The 25,319-nt window shown below is 41.8% G+C and overlaps 1 protein-coding gene across 1 annotated transcript; it reads right to left on the bottom strand.

The window, feature by feature from the left end:
* Positions 1-5,439: 5,439 nt before the first annotated feature.
* LOC120030098 (uncharacterized protein C16orf52 homolog B-like) lies at positions 5,440-14,543 on the bottom strand. Its single transcript, XM_038975439.1, has 3 exons — positions 14,438-14,543; positions 7,264-7,476; positions 5,440-6,266 (listed from the first exon to the last, which is right to left on the bottom strand). The coding sequence occupies exons 1-3, from the start codon at positions 14,541-14,543 to the stop codon at positions 6,082-6,084; spliced, it is 504 nt and encodes a 167-aa protein (XP_038831367.1). The 3' UTR covers positions 5,440-6,081.
* Between the last annotated feature and the right edge of the window lie 10,776 nt (positions 14,544-25,319).

Below are 25,319 nucleotides of genomic sequence, written 5' to 3' on the forward strand. Positions count from 1 at the left end.
AGGGAGTGCTGAGTGGATAAGAGGCAATCTGTAACTTTGATTAAGAAATTAGGAGACTAAATGATTTGGCGTTACCTTAGATTGTAAGCTGTCATGGTCAAAACATATCGATTCAATGGTTGTAAAGATGGGGAGAGGTCTGTCCGTAATAAAGAGATGCTCTGCTTTTTTGACACCACACTCCAAAAATCAAGTTCTGCAGGCTCTAGTTTTGTCTAATCTTGATTATTGTCCAGTCGTGTGGTCCAATGCTGCAAGGAAAGATCTAGTTAAGCTGCAGCTGGCCCAGAACAGAGCGGCACATCTTGCTCTTCATTGTAATCAGAGGCCTGATATAAATACTATGCATGCCAGTCTCTCTTAGCTAAGAGTTGAAGAGAGACTGACTTCATCACTTCTTTTTATAAGAAACAATGTGTTGAAAATCCCCAATTGTTTGCATAGTCAACATACACACAGCTCAGACACACACTTACCCCACCAGACATGCCATCAGGGGTCTTTTCACAGACCCCAAATCCAGAACAAATTTTTAAAAGCGTACAGTATTATATAGAGCCATTATTGCATGGAACTCTGTTCCATCTCATATTGCTGAAATAAACAGCAAACCTGGTTTAAAAAACAGATAAAGCAACACCTCACAACACAACGCCTCTCCCCTATTTGTCCTAGATAGTTTGTGTGTATACATTGATATGTAGGCTACGTGTACCTTTAAGAAATGTATGTACAGTTGAAGTCAGAAGTTTACATACACTTAGGTTGGAGTCATTAAAACTCGTTTTTCAACCACTCCACAAATTTCTTGTTAACAAACTATAGTTTTGGCAAGTCGGTTAGGACATCTACTTTGTGCATGACACAAGTAATTTTACTGCAATTGTTTACAGACAGATTATTTCACTTATAATTCACTGTGTCACAATTCCAGTGGGTCAGAAGTTTACATACACTAAGTTGACTGTGCCTTTAAATAGCTTGGAAAATTCCAGAAAATGATGTCATGGCTTTAGAAGCTTCTGATAGGCTAATTGGCATAATTTGAGTCAATTGGAGGTGTACCTGTGGATGTATTTCAAGGCCTACCTTCAAACGCAGTGCCTCTTTGCTTGACATCATGGGAAAATCCAAAGAAATCAGCCAAGACCTCAGAAAAAAAATTGTAGACCTCCACATGACTGGTTCATCCTTGGGAGCAATTTCCAAACGCCTGAAGGTACCACGTTCATCTGTACAAACAATAGTACGCAAGTATAAACACCATGGGACCACGCAGCCGTCATACCGCTCAGGAAGGAGACGCATTCTATCTCCTAGAGATGAACGTACTTTGGTGCGAAAAGTGCAAATCTATCCCAGAACAACAGCAAAGGACATTGTGAAGATGCTGGAGGAAACAGGTACAAAAGTATCTATATCCACAGTAAAATGAGTCCTATATCAACATAACCTAAAAGGCCGCTCAGCAAGGAAGAAGCCACTGCTCCAAAACCGCCATAAAAAAGCCAGACTATGGTTTGCAACTGCACGTGGGGACAAAGATTGTACTTTTTGGAGAAATGTCCTCTGGTCTGATGAAACAAAAATATAACTGTTTGGCCATAATGACCATTGTTATGTTTGGAGGAAAAAGGAGGAGGCTTGCAAGCCGAAGAACACCATCCCAACCGTGAAGCAGGAGGGACTGGTGCACTTCACAAAATAGATGGCATCATGAGGGAGGAAAATTATGTGGATATATTGAAGCAATATCTCAAGACATCAGTCAGGAAGTTAAAGCTTGGTCGCAAATGGGTCTTCCAAATGGACAATGACCCCAAGCATACTTCCAAAGTTGTGGCAAAATGGCTTAAGGACAACAAAGTCAAGGTATTGGAGTGGCCATCACAAAGCCCTGACCTCAATCCTATAGAAAATTTGTGGGCAGAACTAAAAAAGCATGTTCGAGCAAGGAGGCCTACAAACCTGACTCAGTTATACCAACTCTGTCAGGAGGAATGGGCCAAAATTCACCCAACTTATTGTGGGAAGCTTGTGGAAGGCTACCCAAAACATTTGACCCAAGTTAAACAATTTAAAGGCAATGCTACTAAATACTAATTGAGTGTATGTAAACGTCTGACCCACTGGGAATGTGATGAAAGAAATAAAAGCTGAAATAAATCATTCTCTCTACTATTCTGACATGTCACATTCTTAAAATAAAGTGGTGATCCTAACTGACCTAAGACAGAGAATTTTTACTAGGATTAAATGTCAGGAATTGTGAAAAACTGAGTTTAAATGTATTTGGCTAAGGTGTATGTAAACTTCCGACTTCAACTGTAGTTCTGTCTTTGAGCTGTTCTTGTCTATTAATGTTCTGTATTATGTCATGTTTCATGTTTTGTGTGGACTCCAGGAAGAGTAGCAGCTGCTTTTGCAACAGCTAATGGGGATCCTAATAAAATACCAAATGAGCATGCTAAAATGGACGTAGTCAATATAACAATTTGTTCAGCACTTTTGAAATGTACAGTGACAGAATTCAGAACATGGGCTGTTCTTACAGTATTCTCCCTGTACACCAAGTCAGAACTGTAGGATAAATAAAGGGGGCATATAAGCAGACAATGAAAACTCTTACAATATTCGATGATGGAATTTCTCTAAAACAGGCTATAGGCTACATGTGCACCACCAAGTCAGAACAGTAGTCTAAGTTATGAGGGGGAAAGGCACCAAATTATTAGGGTGAGGCACATGGCCTACTAACAGTTTACTACACAACATACACTTAGTAGTACTTTCTTTGCTACAGTATACATATCTTCATGGCATCTTACATCATTTATGCAGCAGCATACAATACATTTTTGGACTCACTTTGTTGTGCTGTGCTTACTTGAACAGGAAGGTGGCCTTGGCGGTCTTTCTTGTGGGCAAATTTTGTCATCAAAACCTGTCATTCTCTGGATTTATGGGGTTTTCAAGACAACTGGGAACTCTGAGAAAAAAAACAAGGTTGAATCATGACATCAGTGATCTTCAGGTTGGAGCTCTAGAAAGATGCCCGAGTTCCTGACTTGGAATTCCGAGTTGGATGACCGTTCAAAACGCATCTTCCCAGTTGTTTTGAATGTGGCAGAAGTCATGCTGGATTAACAGCATGGCCAATGTATTCAACCTTTTCTTGCCCATGGTGTTGCATGTGAATGTTTATCCTTTTAAGCTTGAAAAAAGACCCTTAAACCCAGACATGGACCACACACCCTCTCTACTGAATTGCAGGCTAGTGATTGCTTTGCAACACTTGCAGTTAGCCACTGATTCCTTCCAAACCACTCAATGTTGAATTTGCGATTTCCAACTTGTTGTTTAATGTTTATGTCCAATGGCCGATGAGCACCGATCATTTTTATCTATAATTTCTCTTCATATGACAAGGATTGAAAAGGATTTGCCAGTAGATGTTTGATGTGATTCATGCTTGTTCGTCACTTGCTAGCTAAGATTTTGAAAGTATGATGTTGATATGATCAGTCCAATCAAAGCTACGGTAGATATAGCGTTATTTGACGTAATTTTATCTGTGGCCAACGACCTTGAGCCTTCTTGGATGGGCACTTATAATGTAACTCCATGGCAGCACCCAAGGGGCTTATATTTTCAAGCTCTCCTATTCAGATTTTGCGGCGATGTAGTGTTCCCATGAGTGACAGAACACTGAGCCAATCACGGCGCAACTAGCAAACATTACACACCCCTACTCTCTGTATTTTCCGCTGGCTGCCCCTCCACCACAGAAAGCACTGAGCTAGACTGAAACACCTGCATTTTGGAGCTTCCTTACTCAAGAAAACAAAAAAGAGACCGTGTTTGTTTGTGGCGTTATTAACCCAATGATTTTTTTTTTTACATTGCAAACTGATATGTGACACATATTAATGCAAAAATAACATGCAAAACAGGCAACAGCAAAAATGTTTGCTAAACAGGTGGGGCTCAAATCAGAAGGGGCCCTGCCCTGCATTTCTGATTGAGCAGACCTATGCCGTGCTTACTGTGAATGTGATCTCCGTGGACGCTGAAATAAATAAGCTTTTAAAAGGTGCATAGCTGGCAAAACGCAAATGGAATTAATCCCAGCCAAGGACACAGCAGCCTACATACAGTACACAACAAAAATAATAATCCAAGATTTAAGTGTTCCGCAGGGCTGATAATAGCAGTGGTTGTGGTGCGCTGTGCGTGGAGGGAAGGTCAGAGCAGAAAGGCTTTTGAATGACTGCTGCTTGACCTTTATCAACAATGGGCCAGTGGGAGAGAGAGGTAACCTTCTCAGCAGCCCAACCTTGTCCCTGCTTGCCAGTAGCTGGCTCTGAGCTGTGCTTTGCTGCTCTATAACCAACCTGGTCTCAGAGCATTTCGTATTATTCTTTACGTAAATCCGAGACACTCATTTTAGTATGATGTGTCAAGAACCAATTTGACTGAGCTTGAAGAATTTTCAAAAGAATAATGGGAAAATGTGGTTTACGATCCAGGTGTGGCAAGCTCTTAGAAACTTACCCAGAAAGACTCACAGCTGCCAAAGGTGCTTCTAGAAAGTATTGACTCAGGTGTGTGAATACTTCTGTAAAATATGTTTTTCTGTATGACATTTTCTATGAATTTGCAAAAAAATCTAAAAACATGTTTTCACTTCGTCATTATGGGCTATTGTGTGTATCCATTTTGAATTCAGGCTGTATGTAACAACAAAATGAGGAATAAATCAAGGGGTATGAATACTTTCTGAAGGCACTATACATCTACGCTCTAACTAAACATAAAAAAATATATTTGTAGTGTGTTTTAAATTAAAATACATTGGTTTTCTCAGAAAATCCCAATTTTTGTCACACCCTGATCCGTTTCACCTGTCTTGTGCTTGTATCCAGCCCCTCCAGGTGTCGCCCATCTTCCCCATTATCCCCTGTGCATTTATACCTGTGTTTTCTGTTTGTCTGTTGCCAGTTCGTCTTGTCTCGTCAAGCCTACCAGCGTGTTTTTCCCATACTCCTGTTTCTCTCTCTACCCCGTTTTTCTTGTTTTTCCAGTTTTGACCCCTCTGCCTGCCCTGACCCTGAGCCTGCCTGCCATTCTGTACCTTACTGGCTCTGCCCTGGATTACCGACCTCTGCCTGCCCTTGACCTGTCGTCTGCCTGCCCCGTTTTGTTAATAAACATCTGTGATTCGAACTGTGCATCTGGGTCTTATCCTGAGTTGTGATAATTTTGGCATGTCCCATGTCATGTTTGTCCGACTTAAAGATTTTAACCCACTTAACATCCCCAACTTTCCCCAAGTGTTCACAACCAATGTAAAGCCATAATAACATTTGTTGCTTTGACAAAGTGATTTCTGAAGATTTATTATTTATTTCATTTGATTAGTGATTCATGTCCCTCAGGTTTAAGGTCAACTGAACAGACCCTGTTACGTCAACTGAACTCTCGTTTAAATATGGTGACATGATTCCTTTTTAAATGTTTTTTTTTCAAAAGGAGTTGGACAAACATGTTTGTTATGACGTTAAAACGTGCTTTTTATGACAAAATGTTAAAATTAGGTGAAATAAAAAGTTACACTACCCGAAAAGGCACTCTATTCGTGGAACAAAACTTCTGTGTTCACTGATCTGTGAAGGGACTGGATAGGTGTCCATTCCTCCCATATCTATGACCACAGACAGTGCCTACTGTCCTATAGGACCAGGGGCTGTAGAGACCTGTCATCCAAAGGTGCATCAGAGAGTTCCACAAATGCAGAGAAAGTGTGTTTCTCACAGTTCCTCTTTTTCCCTTCCAGGCATCCATTTTCAAACGTCAGGTCGAGCAAATACCTCCGAAGGCATTTCTCTTAGTGTAAAGGATGTCACACTGCTTGCTTAGCCAGTACCACTTCCTCCCGATTTGGCCCATACCTGGCGTGAACTCAGGACCTCTGCCTTACAAACACACGTAGCCGCCCTCCTCAAGTGTCTTAGCCAATCGCGCCACCTCAAAAGCTAGCTAATGAGGCGACGCAAGCGGGACACTTAAGTGTCCAATATGTCACCCAGGCAAGCAGACCTTTCCTGCAAACAGTAGTCCCACTATAGTGAAAAATATAGATAGAACAAAGAGTACATATGAGGACCCCACCACTGTGTTGTTGGGTAGTTTATAAGGCTGTCCCCCGACCTCATCGATGTAAAATCCTATAGGAAATATAAGAGCTGCCATACAAAACAGGATCACTGTGGAGGAGAGAGAAAACATTTTAGAAACACAGTCGTCTTAAAAACACTATTCATAGTGCATAAAATTTAGGGAGCAATATCTCTTACAACATTTAAAAAATAGGCAGCATCAGTGTACACAATGTCAGGCTAAATTCTATATTGCGTTTTCATCGGCATTGAAGCCTGATCTAAGTGACATACTGTATATCATGTTATCATGTAGTGTGAATAGTCTGAATACCTAAAACCACACAGTTATGTCTAGTCATTATGATCAATAACTCCCAGAATAAACTAATTCAGACATTACTCACCACTCTGATATCAAAATAGACCATAGATATTTAAAAAAAAATATATAAATATCTTTACACCTGAGCGCTCAACAAAATCTATTTACATTGTCATTACTTTATTATTATAACTCAAGGTCATTTTTGCCCAATAATGATTCAGCTAAAATAACCTCTCGAAGTATAATAATAACAAAGAATGTTTTTCCGTCATATCCCTTGGACCACTAAAATCCCTCCTACTGGTTTTAGGTCTGCTAATAGCAGCCCCATGGTCTCTTTCCCTCTGAAAATAGCAACAGACCCATTTAATGTAGCCTATGTGTTCAAGGAGCCACTCAGCACAGACACATTTACCACACAAAAGCTTTTCCTAAAATGAAACCCAAGTGACATTAATCTCAAATCAATTCGCTAACATCCATTAGTGATATAACAAGAATCTTAAGGTGCTTTGAAGCTGTAGGCCAACTAATGGCTATGCCTGAAATGACCCTGGCCTATTCCCTAGTCTGTACTACTTTAACCAGAGCCCACATGGGATAATGGGGGATTATGTCTGGCCCCACTCATGAATGAAAGGGTGACTTAGTGTTGGCTATGTTTCTGTATTTATCGTATTGTGGTTTTTGTCTCTTTGCCGTCACTGTAAACAAGAACTGGTTCTCCATTGACCTGCCTGGTTGAATAACCGTTAAATAAGTCAAAGTGAAACCTACTCCCAGTGAAGGCAATCCAGCGGGCGTAACGAGTGGCTTCACGGTACCAGTGTGATAACACTAGCAGGCCGCAGGTCACCGTGAGGGAGATGATGCCCAGGATGATGAAGAAGAGGGTGGTGACCCACTCTGGGGGCAGCCGCGGGGGGATACAGGTCCGGTCACGACCGTGGATGGTCTGGCACTGCCGCACCAGGCCTACCGTCAGGGAACCTAGAGACAGAGAGAGAGACAGAGATCAGTCAGGGTTAGATCACACACGACCAGCAGTCCCGCTGTCAGAGCACCTACAGAGAGAGTGCTTAATCACATAGACACACAGAGGGAGAGTATCTTTCATCACACACAGAGCATACTCTCGCTGGTCAACTGTGCTGTCCCACCACAAGATGTACACATTGTTTTATTAGAAGAAGCATAACCCAGAGCAGCAGATTGCATCAGTTAAGAAATATCCCTCAACTTGTGATGGTGTCACCATTAGATAAGCTAAGATCTGTATGAGGCATGACGGCATTACATCACGTCTGGACTAATGACCTCCCTGGTGACACCGGTTTCCACTTCCAGTCCCCTGTGACCACACAAAGTAGAGCTCAAGGAGGGTTGGTATAATAACAAGGCTGAAGAGTGGGACTCCTAGGCCCTGAACCAATGCCAGGGGTCCCTGAGGAATCAATCAATGGCATAAGACTCAGATGGCTCAGAACCAGAGCTCCTGACACCACAGAGAGAGATGAGATAAAGGAGAGAGAGAAAAGAGAGAAGGAAGAGAGGCCTTACATCAGAAAGTAACTCACTGCCAAAGAGCCTCTCCTCTCCTGCCCCAAAGCCTGGTGGGTCCAATTATGTCAGTTAGTTAGGCCTGCTGAAGACATAACGCTTTCGACAACAACAAGATCATATACAAACTCCACCCTTCCTGTCTGTCCCTGACCCAACACAGAATACAGTGGCAAGAAAAAGTATGTGAACCCTTTGGAATTACCTGGATTTCTGAATAAATTGGTCATAAAATTTGATCTGATCTTCATCTTAGTCACAACAATAGACAAGCACAGTGTGCTTAAACTAATAACACACATATTATTGTATTTTTCTTGTCTATATTGAATACATCATTTAAACATTCACAGTGTAGGTTGGAAAAGTATGTGAACACCTAGGCTAATGACTTCTCCAAAAGCTAATTGGAATCAGGAGTCAGCTAACCTGGAATCCAATCAATGAGATGAGATTGGAGATGTTGGTTAGAGCTGGTTTGCCCTATAAAAAACACTCACAAAATTTGAGTTTGCTATTCACAAGAAGCATTGCCTGATGTGAACCATGCCTCGAACAAAAGAGATCTAAGATTAAGAATTATTGGATTGCATAAAGCTGGAAAGGGTTACAAAAGTATCTCTAAAAGCCTGGATGTTCATCCGTCCACTGTTGCTACTCTCCCTAGGAGTGGCCGTCCTGCAAAGATGATTGCAAGAGCATAGCGCAAAATGCTCAATGAGGTTAAGAAGAATCCTAGAGTGTCAGCTAAAGACTTACAGAAATCTATGGAACATGCTAGCATCTCTGTTGACGAGACTACAATACCTAAAACACTAAACCAGAATGGTGTTCATGGGAGGACACCACAGAAGAAGCCACTGCTGTCCAGAAAAAACATTGCTGCACGTCTGAAGTTTGCAAAAGAGCACCTGGATGTTCCACAGCGCTTCTGGCAAAATATTCTGTGGATAGATGAAACTACAGTTGAGTTGTTTGGAAGGAGCACACAACACTATTGGTGGGAAAAAAAGGCACAGCACACTACCATCAAAACCTCATCCCAACTGTAAAGTATGGTGGAGGGAGCATCATGGTTTGGGGCTGCTTTGCTGCCTCAGGGCCTGGACAGCTTGCTATCATCGACGGGAAAATGAATTAAATTTATCAAGACATTTTGCAGGAGAATGGAAGGCTATCTGTCCGCCAATTGAAGCTCAACAGAAGTTAGGTGATGCAACAGGACAACGACGCAAAACACAGTAAGTAAAAGTAAAATCAACAACAGAATGGCTTCAACAGAAGAAAATACGCCTTCTGGAGTGGCCCAGTCAGAGTCCCGACCTCAACCCGATTTAAAATGCTGTGGCATGACCTCAAGAGAGCAGTTCACACCAGACATCCTAAGAATATTGCTGAACTGAAACAGTTTTGTAAAGATGAACGGTCCAAAATTCCTCCTGACCATTGCACAGGTCTGATCGGCAACTACAGAAAACGTTTGGTTGAGGTTATTGCTGCCAAAGGAGGGTCAACCAGTTATTAAATCCAAGGGTTCACATACTTTTCCACACTACACTGTGAATGTTTACACGGTGTGTTCTATAAAGACATGAAAACGTATGATTGATTCTGTGTTATTAGTTTAAACAAACTGTGTTTATCTATTGTTGTGATTTAAAGAAGATCAGATCAAATTTTATGACCAATGTATGCAGAAATCCAGGTAATTACAAAAGGTTCACATACTTTTTCTTGCCACTGTATGTCAACTCAGCAACACTCAGCCCCCTCGTCAGCTATTAAGGACAATTCACCAGTATAGATTTTTATGAGAGAAATGTAAAATTAAATAATTGTTTCTCGCTCTAAGTCTCTCATGAGGCGAGCAGTTTGCCAGCACCTTGTCACTTCCAGAGGCTCGGGACGGAGCGGAGAGAGGAACAGAGGATGGAGAAAGAGCGGTTAGAGGAGAGAGGAACTAAGGCTGGAGAAATAGCAGAGAGAGGAACAGTGGCCTTGGCACAAACATTTTTTATCTATTGGATTAGAGAGATGGATGGAGATGAATTTAGTAATTGGACAGATCGGTCCAGTCCTGCTGAGACTTACAAATACCCCATTATGGCTTTGAAACAAGAACATACTGTACATCACTAAAGAGGGGAGGGGAGGGAGAGAATGAGTATGGACCAATATGATGAGCATCCCTCAAAGGTTTAAGGACATAGTATACTGCCCTTGATGTGAGTATGCTGCCAAAGATTGGAACTTTGTCCTTAGATGCCAGCACTGAGGCTTAGTAATAGCAATTTAGTGATTTGCCATTCGGTGTTCAGTATGTAAAGCACAGGAGGCTCCTGAGGGGAGGACAGCTCATAATAATGGCTTGAATGGAGTGAATGGAATGTTATCAAACACATAGAAACCATCTGTTTGATGTATTCTATATTCCATTTATTCAGTTCCAGCAATTACTATAAGAAAATCCTCCCCAATTAAGGTGCCACCAGCCGCCTGTGATGTCAAAACACACACGTAGGCCTACTGTAAATGTATGTAATGTTGACCACAGCTGTTATGCCATGGCTATTGACATGGCATCCTAATGTATATAATTAATCATTACTAAACCAAACTAATGTGTCATGTTTCCTCATTCATTATAGTGGTCCAGTTTGCTTCCCAGTGACCAGAATCACAAATGAATGGAAGACTAATGATATTTGAACAACCCTGATACAGATCATGTTATAGTACCGGACAGAGATCTGAGTGGAAAACTTCCCATCAATGGTGTTGTTTTTTTCCTTTAGCTGATTTGTTTTGAAGATAAACCCTTTCATTAGTTTAGATACAGTTGAAGTTGGAAGTTTACATACGCTTAGGTTGGAGTCATTAAAACTCATTTTTAAACCACTCCACAAATTTCTTGTTAACAAACTATAGTTTTGGCAAGTCGGTTAATTTTTCCAAAAATTGTTTCAACAATTGTAATTTTTCCAACAATTGTTTACAGACAGATTATTTCACTTATAATTCACTGTATCACATTTCCAGTGGGTCAGAAGTTTACATACCCTAAGTTGACTGTGCTTTTAAACAGCTTGGAAAATTCCAGAAAATAATGTCATGGCTTTAGAAGCTTCTGATAGGCTAATTGACATCATTTGAGTCAATTGGAGGTGTACCTGTGGATGTATTTAAAGGCCTACCTTCAAACGCAGTGCCTCTTTGCTTGACATCATGGGAAAATCGAAAGAAATCAGCCAAGACCTCAGAATTTTTTTTTTGTATACTTCCACATGACTGGTTCATCCTTGGGAGCAATTTCCAAACGTCTGAAGGTACCACGTTCATCTGTACAAACAATAGTACGCAAGTATAAACAGCATGAGACCACGCAGCTGTCATACCGCTCAAGAAGGTGACGCGTTCTGTCTCCTAGATATGAATGTACTTTGGTGCGAAAAGTGCAAATCAATCCCAGAACAACAGCAAAGGACCTTGTGACGATGCTGGAGGAAACAGGTACAAAAGTATCTATATCCACAGTAAAATGAGTCCTATATCGACATAACCTAAAAGGCCGCTCAGCAAGGAAGAAGCCACTGCTCCAAAACCACCATAAAAAAGCCAGACTATGGTTTGCAACTGCACTTGGGGACAAAGATTGTACTTTTTGGAGAAATGTCCTCTGGTCTGATAAAAAATTTAACAAAAATAGAACTGTTTGGCCATAATGACCATCGATATGAGAGGCTTGCAAGCTGAAGAACACCATCCAAATCATGAAATACGGGGGTGGCAGCATCATGTTGTGGGTGTACTTTGCTGCAGGAGGGACTGGTGCACTTCAGAAAATAGATGGCATCATGAGCAAGGAGAATGATGTGGATATATTGAAGCAACATCTCAAGACATCAGTCAGGAAGTTAATGCTTGGTCGCAAATGGGTCTTCCAAATGGACAATGACCCCAAGCATACTTCCAAAGTTGTGGCAAAATGGCTTAAGGACAACAAAGTCAAGGTATTGGAGTGGCCATCACAAAGCCCTGACCTCAATCCTATAGAAAATGTGTGGGAAGAACTGAAAAAGCGTGTGCGAGCAAGGAAGCATACAAACCTGACTCAGTTACACCAACTCTGTCAAGAGGAATGGGCCAAAATTATTGTGGGAAGCTTGTGGAAGGCTACCCGAAACGTTTGACCCAAATTAAAAAATGTAAAGGCAATGCTACCAAATACTAATTGAGTGCATGTAAACTTCTGACCCACTGGGAATGTGATTAAAGAAATAAAAGCTGAAATAAATCATTCTCTTTACTATTATTCTAACTATATCCTGTCATGACAGAATATTTCCCTCTTTAGCAAGCTTACACACCCATTCCATAGCTTGTCAATGATCTAAATGCTACTTTTTGTTCCTTGGCACTCTTGGAGGCCATTTCTAATTCTTGGGACTGTTTTAGATGCGTAACACATAAGGCTTGTCTGATAGCCAGGGATTTGAGACACAGGGAGGTGTGTGTGACTGTGTGTGATTGTGGGCCAATGTCTGTAGTTAGTAAACACTTCCCCATGCAGCCCCAGTCAGTCCCCTGCTGCTACAGACTTCACTACAGAATACCTGCGTAACAACCAGGAGGCATGTTAGTATAACTCACACACCTCTATAAACTTGTTCAAAGCTTCACCTCCTGGATACCTACTTAGAGAGGACAGAGGTTTGCTGTAAACAAATAAACCAAAATGCTGACTTTCCAGGATAAAGTTCAGGTGATGAGAGAGACACTTTCATGTTTATAATAACATTTGCCAATCTGATGATGGCATTGTCAACATCTGTTTATCTGTGAGCAATGAGCATCAACATCTGGGTGCTGCCAAAATGCTAGACTGGCAAATTAACTTAATTGGCAGGAACAACTATGTCTATGCATTTATCCATTTCACATGAACAAAACAATATGTTTGGACCTCAGATACACAAACAGGGCCTTCCAGTCAAGGCAATTTCCTTGATAATTGAGTTGTGAGTGCTTCATCTGAAAGAATTCTACCTCCCAGCGGACCTCATCAGGAAAGACTCCACACATCTCCATTTACAAACAATGCTTCTCTCCACCTGGTAATTACTAGCAGGCAAATTAGGCTGGAACAAAAGGCTTTTAACCCTGCTTGATTTCATACCTTCTCTGTTGTGTGGGATGAAAGGAGGAAGTCTCACAAGGGAAGTCAAGCATGTTTCTGTTCCTTCTGTGCATTGTATGTTCTACCTGAATGATAATGGACTGTTGTAACAGTGTAATGTAGGCTATAAATTGTACATTTTCAGGTTTGCATAAATTCTCAATGTGCTGAGCACATAAGACAGTTATAACATTGTTATAACCATCTTTTAAAACCTCAGATTCATTATGTGATGTTGGTGGTCTTGTGGGAGGGAAGTGGGATATTATCTCTAGTTTGGTCCTTCCTATGTTTTAATTCTTTGTCCCGGTGTACATGATGTATAAAAAATAAAAAGTATGATCACAAATGATACCGTTCAAATCTAAACACAGGACTCAATAAATTAGATCTCTGTCCTGGTTCCTACCTCACAACAACAAGGGGAAAATGTCACCTATCCCTGTCGTTTATGCAGTAGGCCACAGCATGGAACTACAATCTGCTGACTACAGCTGTAGCTAAAGGTCACCAGCTCATTCCAAGTAGCCAGTTTTGTTGCTGTAGCAACAACAACAAAAAAGCCGTAGCCTACCTTTACTGCTGCACTTCACTTTACCATGTCCTCAGACTGGTGACTGTAGATTAAATACCAATGCCTCAGTCTGTCTGTGTCAGATGCATATAACAGACAGAGAGTGAGTGGAGAGCTGAACAGACCTCCAAGGGCATAGCTGGATAAGTGGCACTCACTTCACATCGCTCAGTCTGACACACTATTTGTCAACGGAGGTGAGTTGGTAGCTGGTACAGGAAGGCTTATATGCCTTGAAGGGACATGGGGTATAAGAGTATGTTGGGGCGGAAAAGTAGAGGGCAGATCATTTATCAGCAGCTGTATTTTGGAGAGTGGTGATGTGGATGTAGGGAGAAAGAGAGCAGGAATGCTATAAGTGTAGCACAACATTTAGAAGGTCTTAGATGAGGCCTCGGTACATTCTGAAGCTCCCTTCACCTGTCAAGAGAAAGGACACCAGAATGCCAAAGTGTTATATTTGGAAAAAGTGTGATTCAAAAAGTTTGGCCAATGTGAAGTGAATTTCTAGAAAAATAGTGTGTCAATGCACATTATTGACAGTCCGCTGTAGCAGCCTAGACACCAACGGTAGACAGATGGTGTGTGCATGGTTGTCAAGTAAATACGTCAATTAAGGTAAATTAGCTCACCTAACTTACCAGCTGCATCTCCTGTGTTGATCCAGTCCGGATTGGCAATACTGGCGATAGCAAAGATATCTGCTGCTAGAAAGAGACATCCTGATATGACGGTGAGTTTATCCATTTCTCAGACGTGAATGCTCTCTTCTCCTTTATATTGAGTCAAAGAGGAAAGTCTCCTCTATCTCGCCCCCTCCAAGGGCAGATAGGACAAAAGGGATTCAGGCATGGATTTCAACGTCCCATATCAATGTTTTGGTCATGCCCAGTGGATGTATTGTCATCGTCCTCTTGGTAGAAGGGCAAGCCTCTCATCTTTACGCAGCAGTCCTGGTGTAGGATTTATGCAAAGCCGTTTCCTTTCATTGCCTTATAACTATCGACTATGGCCCTGGCTATGAACGCCCACTGTTTCACCCATTACCATAGCTCAGTATTGCAACAGGGTAGCTTATGGTGTCCGGAAAATATATTTGAAAGATGAGTTGAAGGAAAACTCAAAAGATCTGCGACCATTTTCGCCGAAATTATGTTATTTAAGAGATGCTTGCAAGAGTGCATATTATACCGCTTCTTTCCTGTGTCCGTTTATCTTCTCCATCTGAGATTTCTTCATTGCAAACAAATGGAAATTCCATAAAATACATATATTGTATGCAATGGTCAGATTTCATAATCTGCCAATACTCCCTTCAATAGAAATACCGTTATTTGTCCCTCCTGTAATGCCCGTCTAATGCCCGTCAGATGTATCCATTCGAGGTTATAATGTAACCTGTAATGCCCGTCAGATGTATCCATTTGAGGTTATAATGTAGCCTAGCAATTTAGTGAAGGGGGAATCAGCTCAATGGAATCAGCGGTAACAAAACTCGCAGTTCTCTGGCAATGTGAAACAAGCGACATTGAGGTCACGTGGTCATTCGGCAAAATGTCTAAATAAAAGTCCCCCAGAAAAAATGTAACACGACTGTTACAGGATGTTTTTCTGATATATAGTTTAAAGTGACTTAAACATGTATTTATTCATTTAAAAAACTAACAATATATTAACGAAATAAATAAACAAATATCTATTTTCTGTCTATATTTTTTACTATAATGATACAACAATAACATTACTGTTGCTGGAAGTTTTAATCGTTTTAAACTATAATTTTTGTAAATTTTATTTCACCTTTATTTAACCAGGTAGACCAGTTGAGAACAAGTTCTCATTTACAACTGCGACCTGGCCAAGATAAAGCAAAGCAGTGCGACACAAACAACAACACAGAGTTACACATGGAATAAACAAGCGTACAGTCAATAACACAATAGAAAAAAATCTATATACAGTGTGTGCAAATGAGGTAAGATTAGGGATGTACGGCAATAAATAGGCCGTAGTGGCAAAGTAATTACAATTTAGAAACTAAACACTGGAGTGATAGATGTGCAGAAGATGAATGCGCAAGTAGAGATACTGGGGTGCAAAGGAGCAAAAAATAAATAACAATATGGGGATGAGGTAGTTGGATGGGCTATTTACAGATGGGCTATGTACAGGTGCAATGATCTGTGAGCTGCTCTGACAGCTGATGCTTAAAGTTAGTGAGGGAGATATGAGTCTCAAGCTTCAGTGATTTTTGCAATTCGTTCCAGTCATTGGCAGCAGAGAACTGGAAGGAAAGGTGGCCAAAGAGGAATAGGCTTTGGGGGTGGCCAGTGAAATATACCTGCTGGAGCGCGTGCTACGGGTGGGTGCTGCTATGGTGACCAGTGAGCTGAGATAAGGCGGGGCTTTAACTAGCAAAGACTTATAGATGACCTGGAGCCAGTGGGTTTGGCGACAAATATGAAGCGAGGGCCAGCCAACGAGAGCATACAGGTCGCAGTGGTGGGTAGCATATGGGGCTTTGGTGACAAAACGGATGGCACTGTGATAGACTGCATCCAATTTGCTGAGTAGAGTGTTGGAGACTATATTGAAAATGACAATGATTTGTAGGATAGTCAGTTTTACGAGGGTATGTTTGGCAGCATGAGTGAAGGATGCTTTGTTGCGAAATAGGAAGCTGATTCTAGATTTAATTTGGATTGGAGATGCTTAATGTGAGTCTGGAAGGAGAGTTAACCAGACACCTAGGTATTTGTAATTGTCCACATATTCTAAGTCAGAACCGTCCAGAGTAGTGATGCTAGACCGGTGGGCAGGTGCGAGCAGCGATCGGTTGAAGAGGATGCATTTAGTTGTATTTGCATTTAAGAGCAGTTGAAGGCCACGGAAGGAGAGTTGTATGGCATTGAAGCTCGTCTGGAGGTTAGTTAACACAGTGTCCAAAGAAGGGCCAGAAGTATACAGAATGGTGTCGTCTGCATAGAGGTGGATCAGAGAATCACCAATAGCAAGAGCGACATCATTGATGTACACAGAGAAAAGAGTCGGCCCGAGAATTGAACCCTGTGGCACCCCCATAGAGACTGCCAGAGGTCCGGACAACAGGCCCTCCGATTTGACACACTGAACTCTGTCTGAGAAGTAGTTGGTGAACCAGGCGAGGCAGTCATTTGAGAAACCAAGGCTGTTGAGTCTGCCGATAAGAATGCGATGATTGACAGAGTCGAAAGCCTTGGCCAGGTGAATGAATACGGCTGCACAGTGTTGTCTTTTATCGATGCCGCTTATAATATTGTTTAGGACCTTGAGCGTGGCTGATGTGCACCCATGAACTACTCGGAAACCAGATTGCATAGCGGAGAAGGTACGGTGGGATTCGAAATGGTCGGTGATCTGTTTGTTAACTTTGCTTTCGAAGACCTTAGAAAGGCAGGGTAGGATATATATAGGTCTGTAACAGTTTGTGTCTAGAGTGTCTCCCCCTTTGAAGAGGGGGATGACCGCGGCAGCTTTCCAATCTTTGGGGATCTCAGACGACACGAAAGAGAGGTTGAACAGGCTAGTAATAGACATTGCAACAATTGCGGCAGATAACTACTGTCAACTCTTAACAGAACACGATTTAAACATGTTTTGAAGAGAACATTTTCACATTGGCCCATTCCAAGGGTAACGCTTTACAGGGCCACAGTGTCCCATCCCGACCCCCCCTGTCTCAGTCCCCAGTATTTATGCTGCAGTAGCCTATGTGCCTAGGGGCTAGGGTCAGGCTGTCTTATCTGGTGTACTGTGTGATCTTAGGCATGCTCTCTCTAATTCCCCTCTCTCTCTCTCTCTCTCTCTCTCTCTCTCTCTCTCTCTCTCTCTCTCTCTCTCTCTCTCTCTCTCTCCCCCCAACTGTCTTCATTCGTGTTGCTAGCATATTGTTAATTCTATATAAGTTGTCTCCAATAAAGAGGGTAATTTGGAATCCTCAGAGACTGTACTAATGGGTTCTGGTGTCATACCATGAAGATTTGCATCATTAGGGTATTTTTGGGAGGAAACCCTACTGTCAACTGTCAACTGTTAATAAACGTCAGTTAGTGCTAAACACGGCTGCTAGAATCTTGACTAGAACAAAGAAAATCGATCATATTACTCCAGTGCTAGCCTCTCTACTCTGGATTCCTGTGCAGGCTAGTGCTGATATCAAGGTTTTACTCCTAACCTACAAAGCATTACATGGGCTTGCTCCTACCTATCTTTCCGATTTGGTCCTGCCATACATACCTACACGTACGCTACGTTCACAAGACGCAGGCCTCCTTACTGTCCCTAGAATTTCTAAGAAAATAGCTGGAGGCAGGGCTTTCTCCTATAGAGCTCCATTTTTATGGAATGGACTGCCTATCCATGTGAGAGACGCAGACTCTGTGTTGACCTTTAAGTCTTTGTTGAAGACCCATCTCTTCAGTAGGTCCTATGATTGAGTGTAGTCTGGCTCAGGAGTGTGAAGGTGACCAGAAAGGCACTGGAGCAACGAACCGCCCTTACTGTCTCTGCCTGGCCGGTTCCCCTCTCTCCACTGGGATTCTCTGCCTCAAACCCTATTACAGGGGCTAAGTAACTGGCTTACTGGTGCTCTTCCATGCCAACCCTAGGAGGGGTGCGTGCCTTGAGTGGGTTGAGTCTCTGATGTGATCTTCTTGTCCGGGTTGGCGCCCCCCCTTGGGTTCGTGCCTTGGGGGAGATCTTCGTGGGCTATGCTCAGCCTTGTCTCAGGATGGTAAGTTGGTGGTTGAAGATATCCCTCTAGTGGTGTGGGGGCTGTGCTTCAAGTGGGTGCGGTTATATCCTGCCTGTTTGGCCCTGTGCGGGGGTGTCGTCGGGCGGGGCCACAGTGTCTCCCGACCCCTCCTGTCTCAGCTTCCAGTATTTATGCTGCAATAGTTTATGTGTCGGGGGGCTAGGGTCAGTCTGTTATATCTGGAGTATTTATCCTGTCTTATCCAGTGTCCTGTGTGAATTTAAGTATGCTCTCTCTCTCTCTCTCTCTCAGCCCTAGGACCATGCTTCAGGACCACCTGTCCTGATGACTCCTTGCTTTCCCCTATCCACCTGGTTGTGCTGCTGCTCCAGTTTCAACTGTTTTGCCTGCGGCTATGGAACCCTGACCTGTTCACTGGACGTGCCAGAAGAGGACTGGCCACCCCCCATAGCCTGGTTCTTCTCTAGGTTTCTTCCTAGGTTCCAGCCTTTCTAGGGAGTTTTTCCTAGCCACCATGCTTCTACACCTGCATTGCTTGCTGTTTGGGGTTTTAGGCTGGGTTTCTGTACAGCACTTTGTGACATCGGCTGATGTAAAAAAGGCTTTATAAATACATTTGATTGATTGATTGATTGATTAACCACCATGCAGTTTTAATAAAATAGAGTTAAGAAAATATTTACTAAATAAACTAAAGTAAAAAATTATAAAAACATGTAGGTATTGCAGACTCGGTCAGGGAGAGGTTGAAAATCCCAGTCAAGACACTTGCCAGTTGGTCCGAGCATGCTCTGAGTACACATCCTAGTAATATGTCTGGTCCCGCGGCCTTGTGAATGTTGACCTGTTTAAAAGTCTTGCTCACATCGGCTACGGAAGAGCGTGATCACACAGTTGTCCAGAACAGACGGTGCTCTCATGCATGCTTCAGTGGTGCTTGCCTCAAAGCAAACACAAAAGGCATTTAGCCCGTGGATGGGTTTCGCTTTGTAGTCCGTAATAGTTTACAAGCCCTGCCACATCCAACGAGCGTCAGAGCCGGTGTAGTAGGATTCAATCTTAGTCTTGTATTGACGCTTTGCCTGTTTGAAGGTTCGTTTGAGGGCATAGCAGATTTCATATAAGCATCCGGATTAGTGTCCCGCTCCTTGAAAGCAGCAGCTCTAGACTTTAGCTCGGTGCGGATGTTGCCTGTAATCCATGGCTTCTGGTTGGGATAGGTACGGTCACTGTGGGGACGATGTCGCCAATGCACTTATTGATGAAGCCGGTGACTGAGGTGGTATACACCTCAATGCCATTGGATGAATCCCAGAACATATTCCAGTCTGTGCTCGCTAAACAGTCCTGTAGAGTGGCATCCGTGTCATCTGACCACTTCCGTATAGAGCGAGTCACTGGTACTTCCTGCTTTAGTTTTGCTTGTAAGCAGAAATCAGGAGGATAGAATTATGGTCAGATTTGCCAAATGGAGGGCGAGGGAGAGCTTTGTACGTGTCTCTGTGTGTGGAGTAAAGGTGATCTAGTGTTTTCTTGTTTGCTTATGGCCTTATACAGCTCGTTGAGTGCGATTTTAGTGCCAGCATCAGTTTGTACTTTAATATTAGACATTGCGCACAAGCTGTTATTGACAAATAGACACACACACCCAACCCTTCTGTCCTGCCGATGCACGGAAAACCCAACCAACGTATATTATCTGTGTCATCGTTCAGCCACGACTCGGTGAAACATAAGATATTGCGGTCTCGATAGTCTCTAACTAGTTTATTCTCCAGTGATTCTCCAACGAATTCTCACAAGGGACTCTGATCTGCGCTCCCTGTTTTTCCTTATTTTCTTCATGCGAATGACAGGGATTTGGGCCTTGTCCGTGAGCAACATTATGTAATTTGCGTCAGACTCATTGAAGAAAAAATCTTCGTCCAGTTCGAGGTGAGTAATCGCAGTTCTCCCTTCCAGTCGGAAATGCTGTGCTCACTATCCAGCATGCGACCCACAGTCAAGACGGAGGACTTGTTCAAGGTCTGGAAGTTCACAGAGGATTTTGGACAGAGGGCTGAGAGGTCCTGGTCAGCAGGGGCTTCACTACTCCTTACCCAGTCTCTCCTCTCAAGCCTCATTCGTACAACCTCCTATCAAATAGTATACTATTACAACACTAGAACCTTGGACTTTTTCGACTAACCTGTATTGGCAAGAATTAAGGAGCCTTTTAACTTTGTGCATATACTTTCCCTGTGATCAGACACTATTTTTCTTTCTTTGCCATCCTGCACTTTTACAGTGAGTACATAGCTCATTATTGAGTGGGGGAGGTGTTTACATTTCCATACTTCCCCGTACAAGAGCCCTTGTCTATTTCTGGATTTGAACATTGAAAATAACGACAGACACTATCATATTGTTCCTATACTGTTAGTATTGCTGTCTCTCTGTGTAGTTGGATATATAATAGTTGGTATATCGGTTCAGTAATACTGAAGTCAGTTCTGGTACCAGAGGGGTTCTCAATGCTGTTACACATAGCCATGATAACCATGTTACCATGAATAAATTAATTCTGTATACATTAATTCTTAGTTAAATTAATAGAATAAATTAATTATTCTCTGAATAAAACCTGAATTAAAAAACAAGATGTGCTTGTCATGATTTTACTTTAACGTTACATTATACCTACCCTGTATTATACAGTAGCAGATCACTCGTTAATACAGTGCATTTGGAAAGTATTCAGACCCCTTGACCTTTTCCACATTTTGCTACATTACAACCTTATTCTAAAATTGATTAAATCGTTTTTAATTTTTTAAAATTAAATCATTAATCTACACACAATACCCCATAATGACAAAGCAAAAACTGGTGTTTAGAAATATCACATTTACATTAGTATTTAGACCCTTTACTCAGTACTTTGTTGAAGCATCTTTGGCAGCAATTACAGCCTCGAGTCTTCTCGGGTATGACACTACAAGCTTGGCACACTTGTATTTGGGGAGTTTTCAGGTCTCTCCAGAGATGGCTGGGCCACTCAAAGACATTCAGAGACTTGTCCCGAAGCCACTCCTGCGTTGTCATGGCTGTGTGCTTAGGGTCGTTGTCCTGTTGGAAGGTGAACTTTCGCCCCAGTCTGAGGTCCTGAGCGCTCTGGAGCAGGTTTTCATCAAGGATCTCTCTGTACCTTGATCTGTTCATCTTTCCCTCGATCCTGACTGGTCTCCCAGTCCCTGCCGCTGAAAAACATCCCCACAGTATGATGCTGCCACCACCATGCTTCACTGTAGGGATTGTGGCAGGTTTCCTCCAGACGTGACAATTGGCATTTAGGCCAAAGAGTTCAATCTTGGTTTCATCAGACCAGAGAATCTTGTTTCTCATGGTCTGAGAATCCTTTAAGTGCCTTTTGGCAAACTCCAAGCGGGCTGTCATGTGCCTTTTACTGAAGAGTGGCTTCCGTCTGGCCACTACCATAAAGGCCTGATTGGTGGAGAGCTGCAGAGATGGTTGTCCTTCTGGAAGGTTCTCCCATCTCCACATTTGAACTCGAGCTGTTAGAGTGACCATCAGGTTCTTGGTCACCTCCCTGACCAAGGCCCTTCTCCCCTAATTGCTCAGTTTGGCCAGGCGGCCAGCTCTAGGAAGAGTTTTGGTGGTTCCAAACTTCTTCCATTTAAGAATTATGGAGACCACTGTGTTCTTGGGGAACTTCAATGCTGCAGAATTTTTTGGTACCCTTCCTCATATCTGTGCCTGGACACAATCCTGTCTCAGAGCTCTACAGACCTCATGGCTTGGTTTTTGCTCTGACATGCACTGTCAACTGTGAAACCTTATATAGACAGGTGTGTGCCTTTCCAAATCATGTCCAATCATTTCAATTTACCACAGGTGGACTCCAATCAAGTTGTAGAAACATCTCAAGGATGATCAACGGAAACAAGATGCACCTGATCTCAATTTCGAGTCTCATAGCAAAGGGTCTGAATACTTATGTAAATAAGGTATTTTTGTTTTTCATTTTTAATACATTTGCTAAAATTTCTAAAAACATGTTTTCGCTTTGTCATTATAGGGTATTGGGCGTAGAATTATGAGGGAAAAATAATTTTATCCATTTTAGAATAAGGCTGTAACGTAACGATATGTGGAAAAGGGGAAGGGGTCTGAATACTTTCTGAATGCACTGTACAGACTGCACCCTTCCCTTATTTCAACCAACATTTCTTTCCACAACTTTTGAATCAAGTAATAATTAAACAGATACATGTGCTGCCTGTCCAATTGATGTACTCAAATATAAAGTAAAGTTCCACTCAAATATACATTTGAAAAAGATAAAATCCTTCACAGTATGTCTGTTGTTTTAACAACGTAATAACAGAATAATGTTATTCGTGTCTATAACAGTCAACAACAGCGATAATAACAGTTTATAGCAGTGTAATATAACTGTTTATAACAATATAGAGCACATCTAACAATGCAAGGATGCATTTCAAGATCATAAACTATTTTGTTTCTGAATCTTCAGACTCCGGACTTGGATCAGCATGGGTACATTGCCATCTACTGGAATGAAAATTAAACTATTATTCCAGATATTATTTAATATATAGAATATTGAACTATCAATCATTAATTCCTTTTCAACTCATCAATATTTAACATTGTTGTATAATTAACATTTTGATGTCCGCTTATTAACATAACGTTGATTACGTTTTTGAACATGTACTGATTGCATATTTTATTTCATTTACCCAACTTGGCAGAGTACCTATATAACCACTAGAACGCAAAAATATGCCTCAATACCTCCTAAAATAGCATGAACATGAGAGGGTAGGATCAGAGAAACAGAACGCATCTTGAAACATGCAAAATACACAACTTTTTGTGATCTTGTGTTCAAGTAAACGAATTACTTTTATTTTTGCGCGATTTGGACCTGTTAGTGACGCTAAATGCTGCTGATTTCACGGAGCTTTGTTCTCAAATGTTAAGCAAACCTCAGCTCTCGCGAGATTCTGTTCAACTCCGTCACACAAAGGTCAGAGGTTGCATCCATCACCCAATGGTTGCGTGCGACGTCATCGACTGTGTAATAAACTGACAGATTCAATGAGCACATTCCTATGCATATACCGCGTTCAAAACAACTGGGAACTCGGAAATCTCCGACTTCCAACTTCAGTTTATTCAAGACAACTGGGAATTAAGGAAAAAATGAGCTCCGACTGGAAAAAACGGTTTTGAACTGTCATTCAACTCGGGAATACCAAATAGGAAACTCTGGCATTGTTCTAGAGCTCAGACTTTCAAACTTTTCAAAGATCACTGATTTCATTATTTGACTCCCCAAAAAGTCGTAGTTCCACATCCTGTGTTATAGCAAGTTGTCACGTCTGTGGAACGCGCCCAATGGCAGTGTCGAGAGCATCAAAACCGTGATGTATCATGGGTCAATTGTGGCTGACAGATCTACAAATCATAATAAGTCGTTATTATGACGCAAGGTGATTTGTAGGTTACTCAAGGTGATTTGTAGATCACTCAAGGTGATTTGTAGATCACTCAGTCTGGCAGTTGCCTGCACTGTGGGCTGCAATGTCGAACAAGCCTGTTGAATGTATAAATGGGCAAAGCCATCGATCACCGTGACACCATTCATTCCTACATTACGTGACCAAAAGTATGTGGATACCTGCTCGTCGAACATCTCATTCTAAAAATCATGGGAATTAAAACCTCTTGAGGATCGTAGCCTTTTTTCTCTCACATTTTTGTCTAAAATGACATACCCAAATCTAACTGCCTGTAACTCAGGACCTGAAGCAAGGCTTTGCATATTATTCATACCATTTGAAAGGAAACACTTCGAAGTTTGTGGAAATGTGAAATGAATGTAGGAGAATATAGACAGAGACAGCAGGGGTTCAAACTATAGAACCCAGTTCCTACATTTTAATATAAAAATGTCATCCTTTTAAAAAATGTATTTATTTAATCTTATTTCACCTTTATTTAACCAGGTAGGCCAGTTGAAACCAAGTTCTCATTTACAACTGCGACCTGGCCAAGATAAATCAAAGCAGTGCGACAAAAACAACACAGAGTTACACATAAACAAACGTACAGTCAATAACACAATAGAAAAATCTATGTACAGTGTGTGCAAATGTAGAAGAGTAGGGAGGTAAGGCAATAAATAGGCCATAGAGGCGAAATAATTACAATTTAGCATTAACACTGGGGTGATTGATGTGCAAGTAGAGATACTGGGGTGCAAAAGAGCAAGAGGATAAATAACAATATGGGGATGAGGTAGTTGGGTGTGCTATTTACAGATTGGCTGTGTACAGGTACAGTGATCGGTAAGCTGCTCTGACAGCTGATGCTTAAAGTTAGAACAAACAAACAAAACTATGCTACCTTTTATCTCTGGGACCCTCAGGATGACAAATCAGAGCAAGATTTCTGAATGTAAGAACATTATTTTCCTTCAGAGGTGAATCTATCAAACCAGTTGCCGTGATAAAAGTGTTTCATTGATGTGCACTCTCCTCAAACAATAACATGGTATTTTTTCACTGTAATAGCTATTGTAAATTGGAAAGTGCAGTTAAATTAACAAGAATTTATGCTTTCTGCCCATAAATCAAATCACATTTCAAAACAATATTGAAGCATATAAGACATGGCTATGTCCTGGAAAGTTGGCGGAAACTTGCAATGTCATTCTAGTCACATTAGCACACGTTAGC

Source organism: Salvelinus namaycush, chromosome 35, assembly GCF_016432855.1.
Source record: "Salvelinus namaycush isolate Seneca chromosome 35, SaNama_1.0, whole genome shotgun sequence".
Classification (NCBI taxonomy): domain Eukaryota; kingdom Metazoa; phylum Chordata; class Actinopteri; order Salmoniformes; family Salmonidae; genus Salvelinus; species Salvelinus namaycush.

Excerpts from the sequence above, each read along its gene's own strand:
- LOC120030098 (XM_038975439.1), bottom strand. The coding sequence starts at position 14,543 with ATGGATAAACTCACCGTCATATCAGGATGTCTCTTTCTAGCAGCAGAT. Across the intron at positions 7,477-14,437 it reads CAACACAGGAGATGCAGCTG|GTTCCCTGACGGTAGGCCTG; the intron begins GTAAGTTAGGTG and ends CTCTGTCTCTAG. Across the intron at positions 6,267-7,263 it reads CTGGATTGCCTTCACTGGGA|TGATCCTGTTTTGTATGGCA; the intron begins GTAGGTTTCACT and ends TCTCCTCCACAG.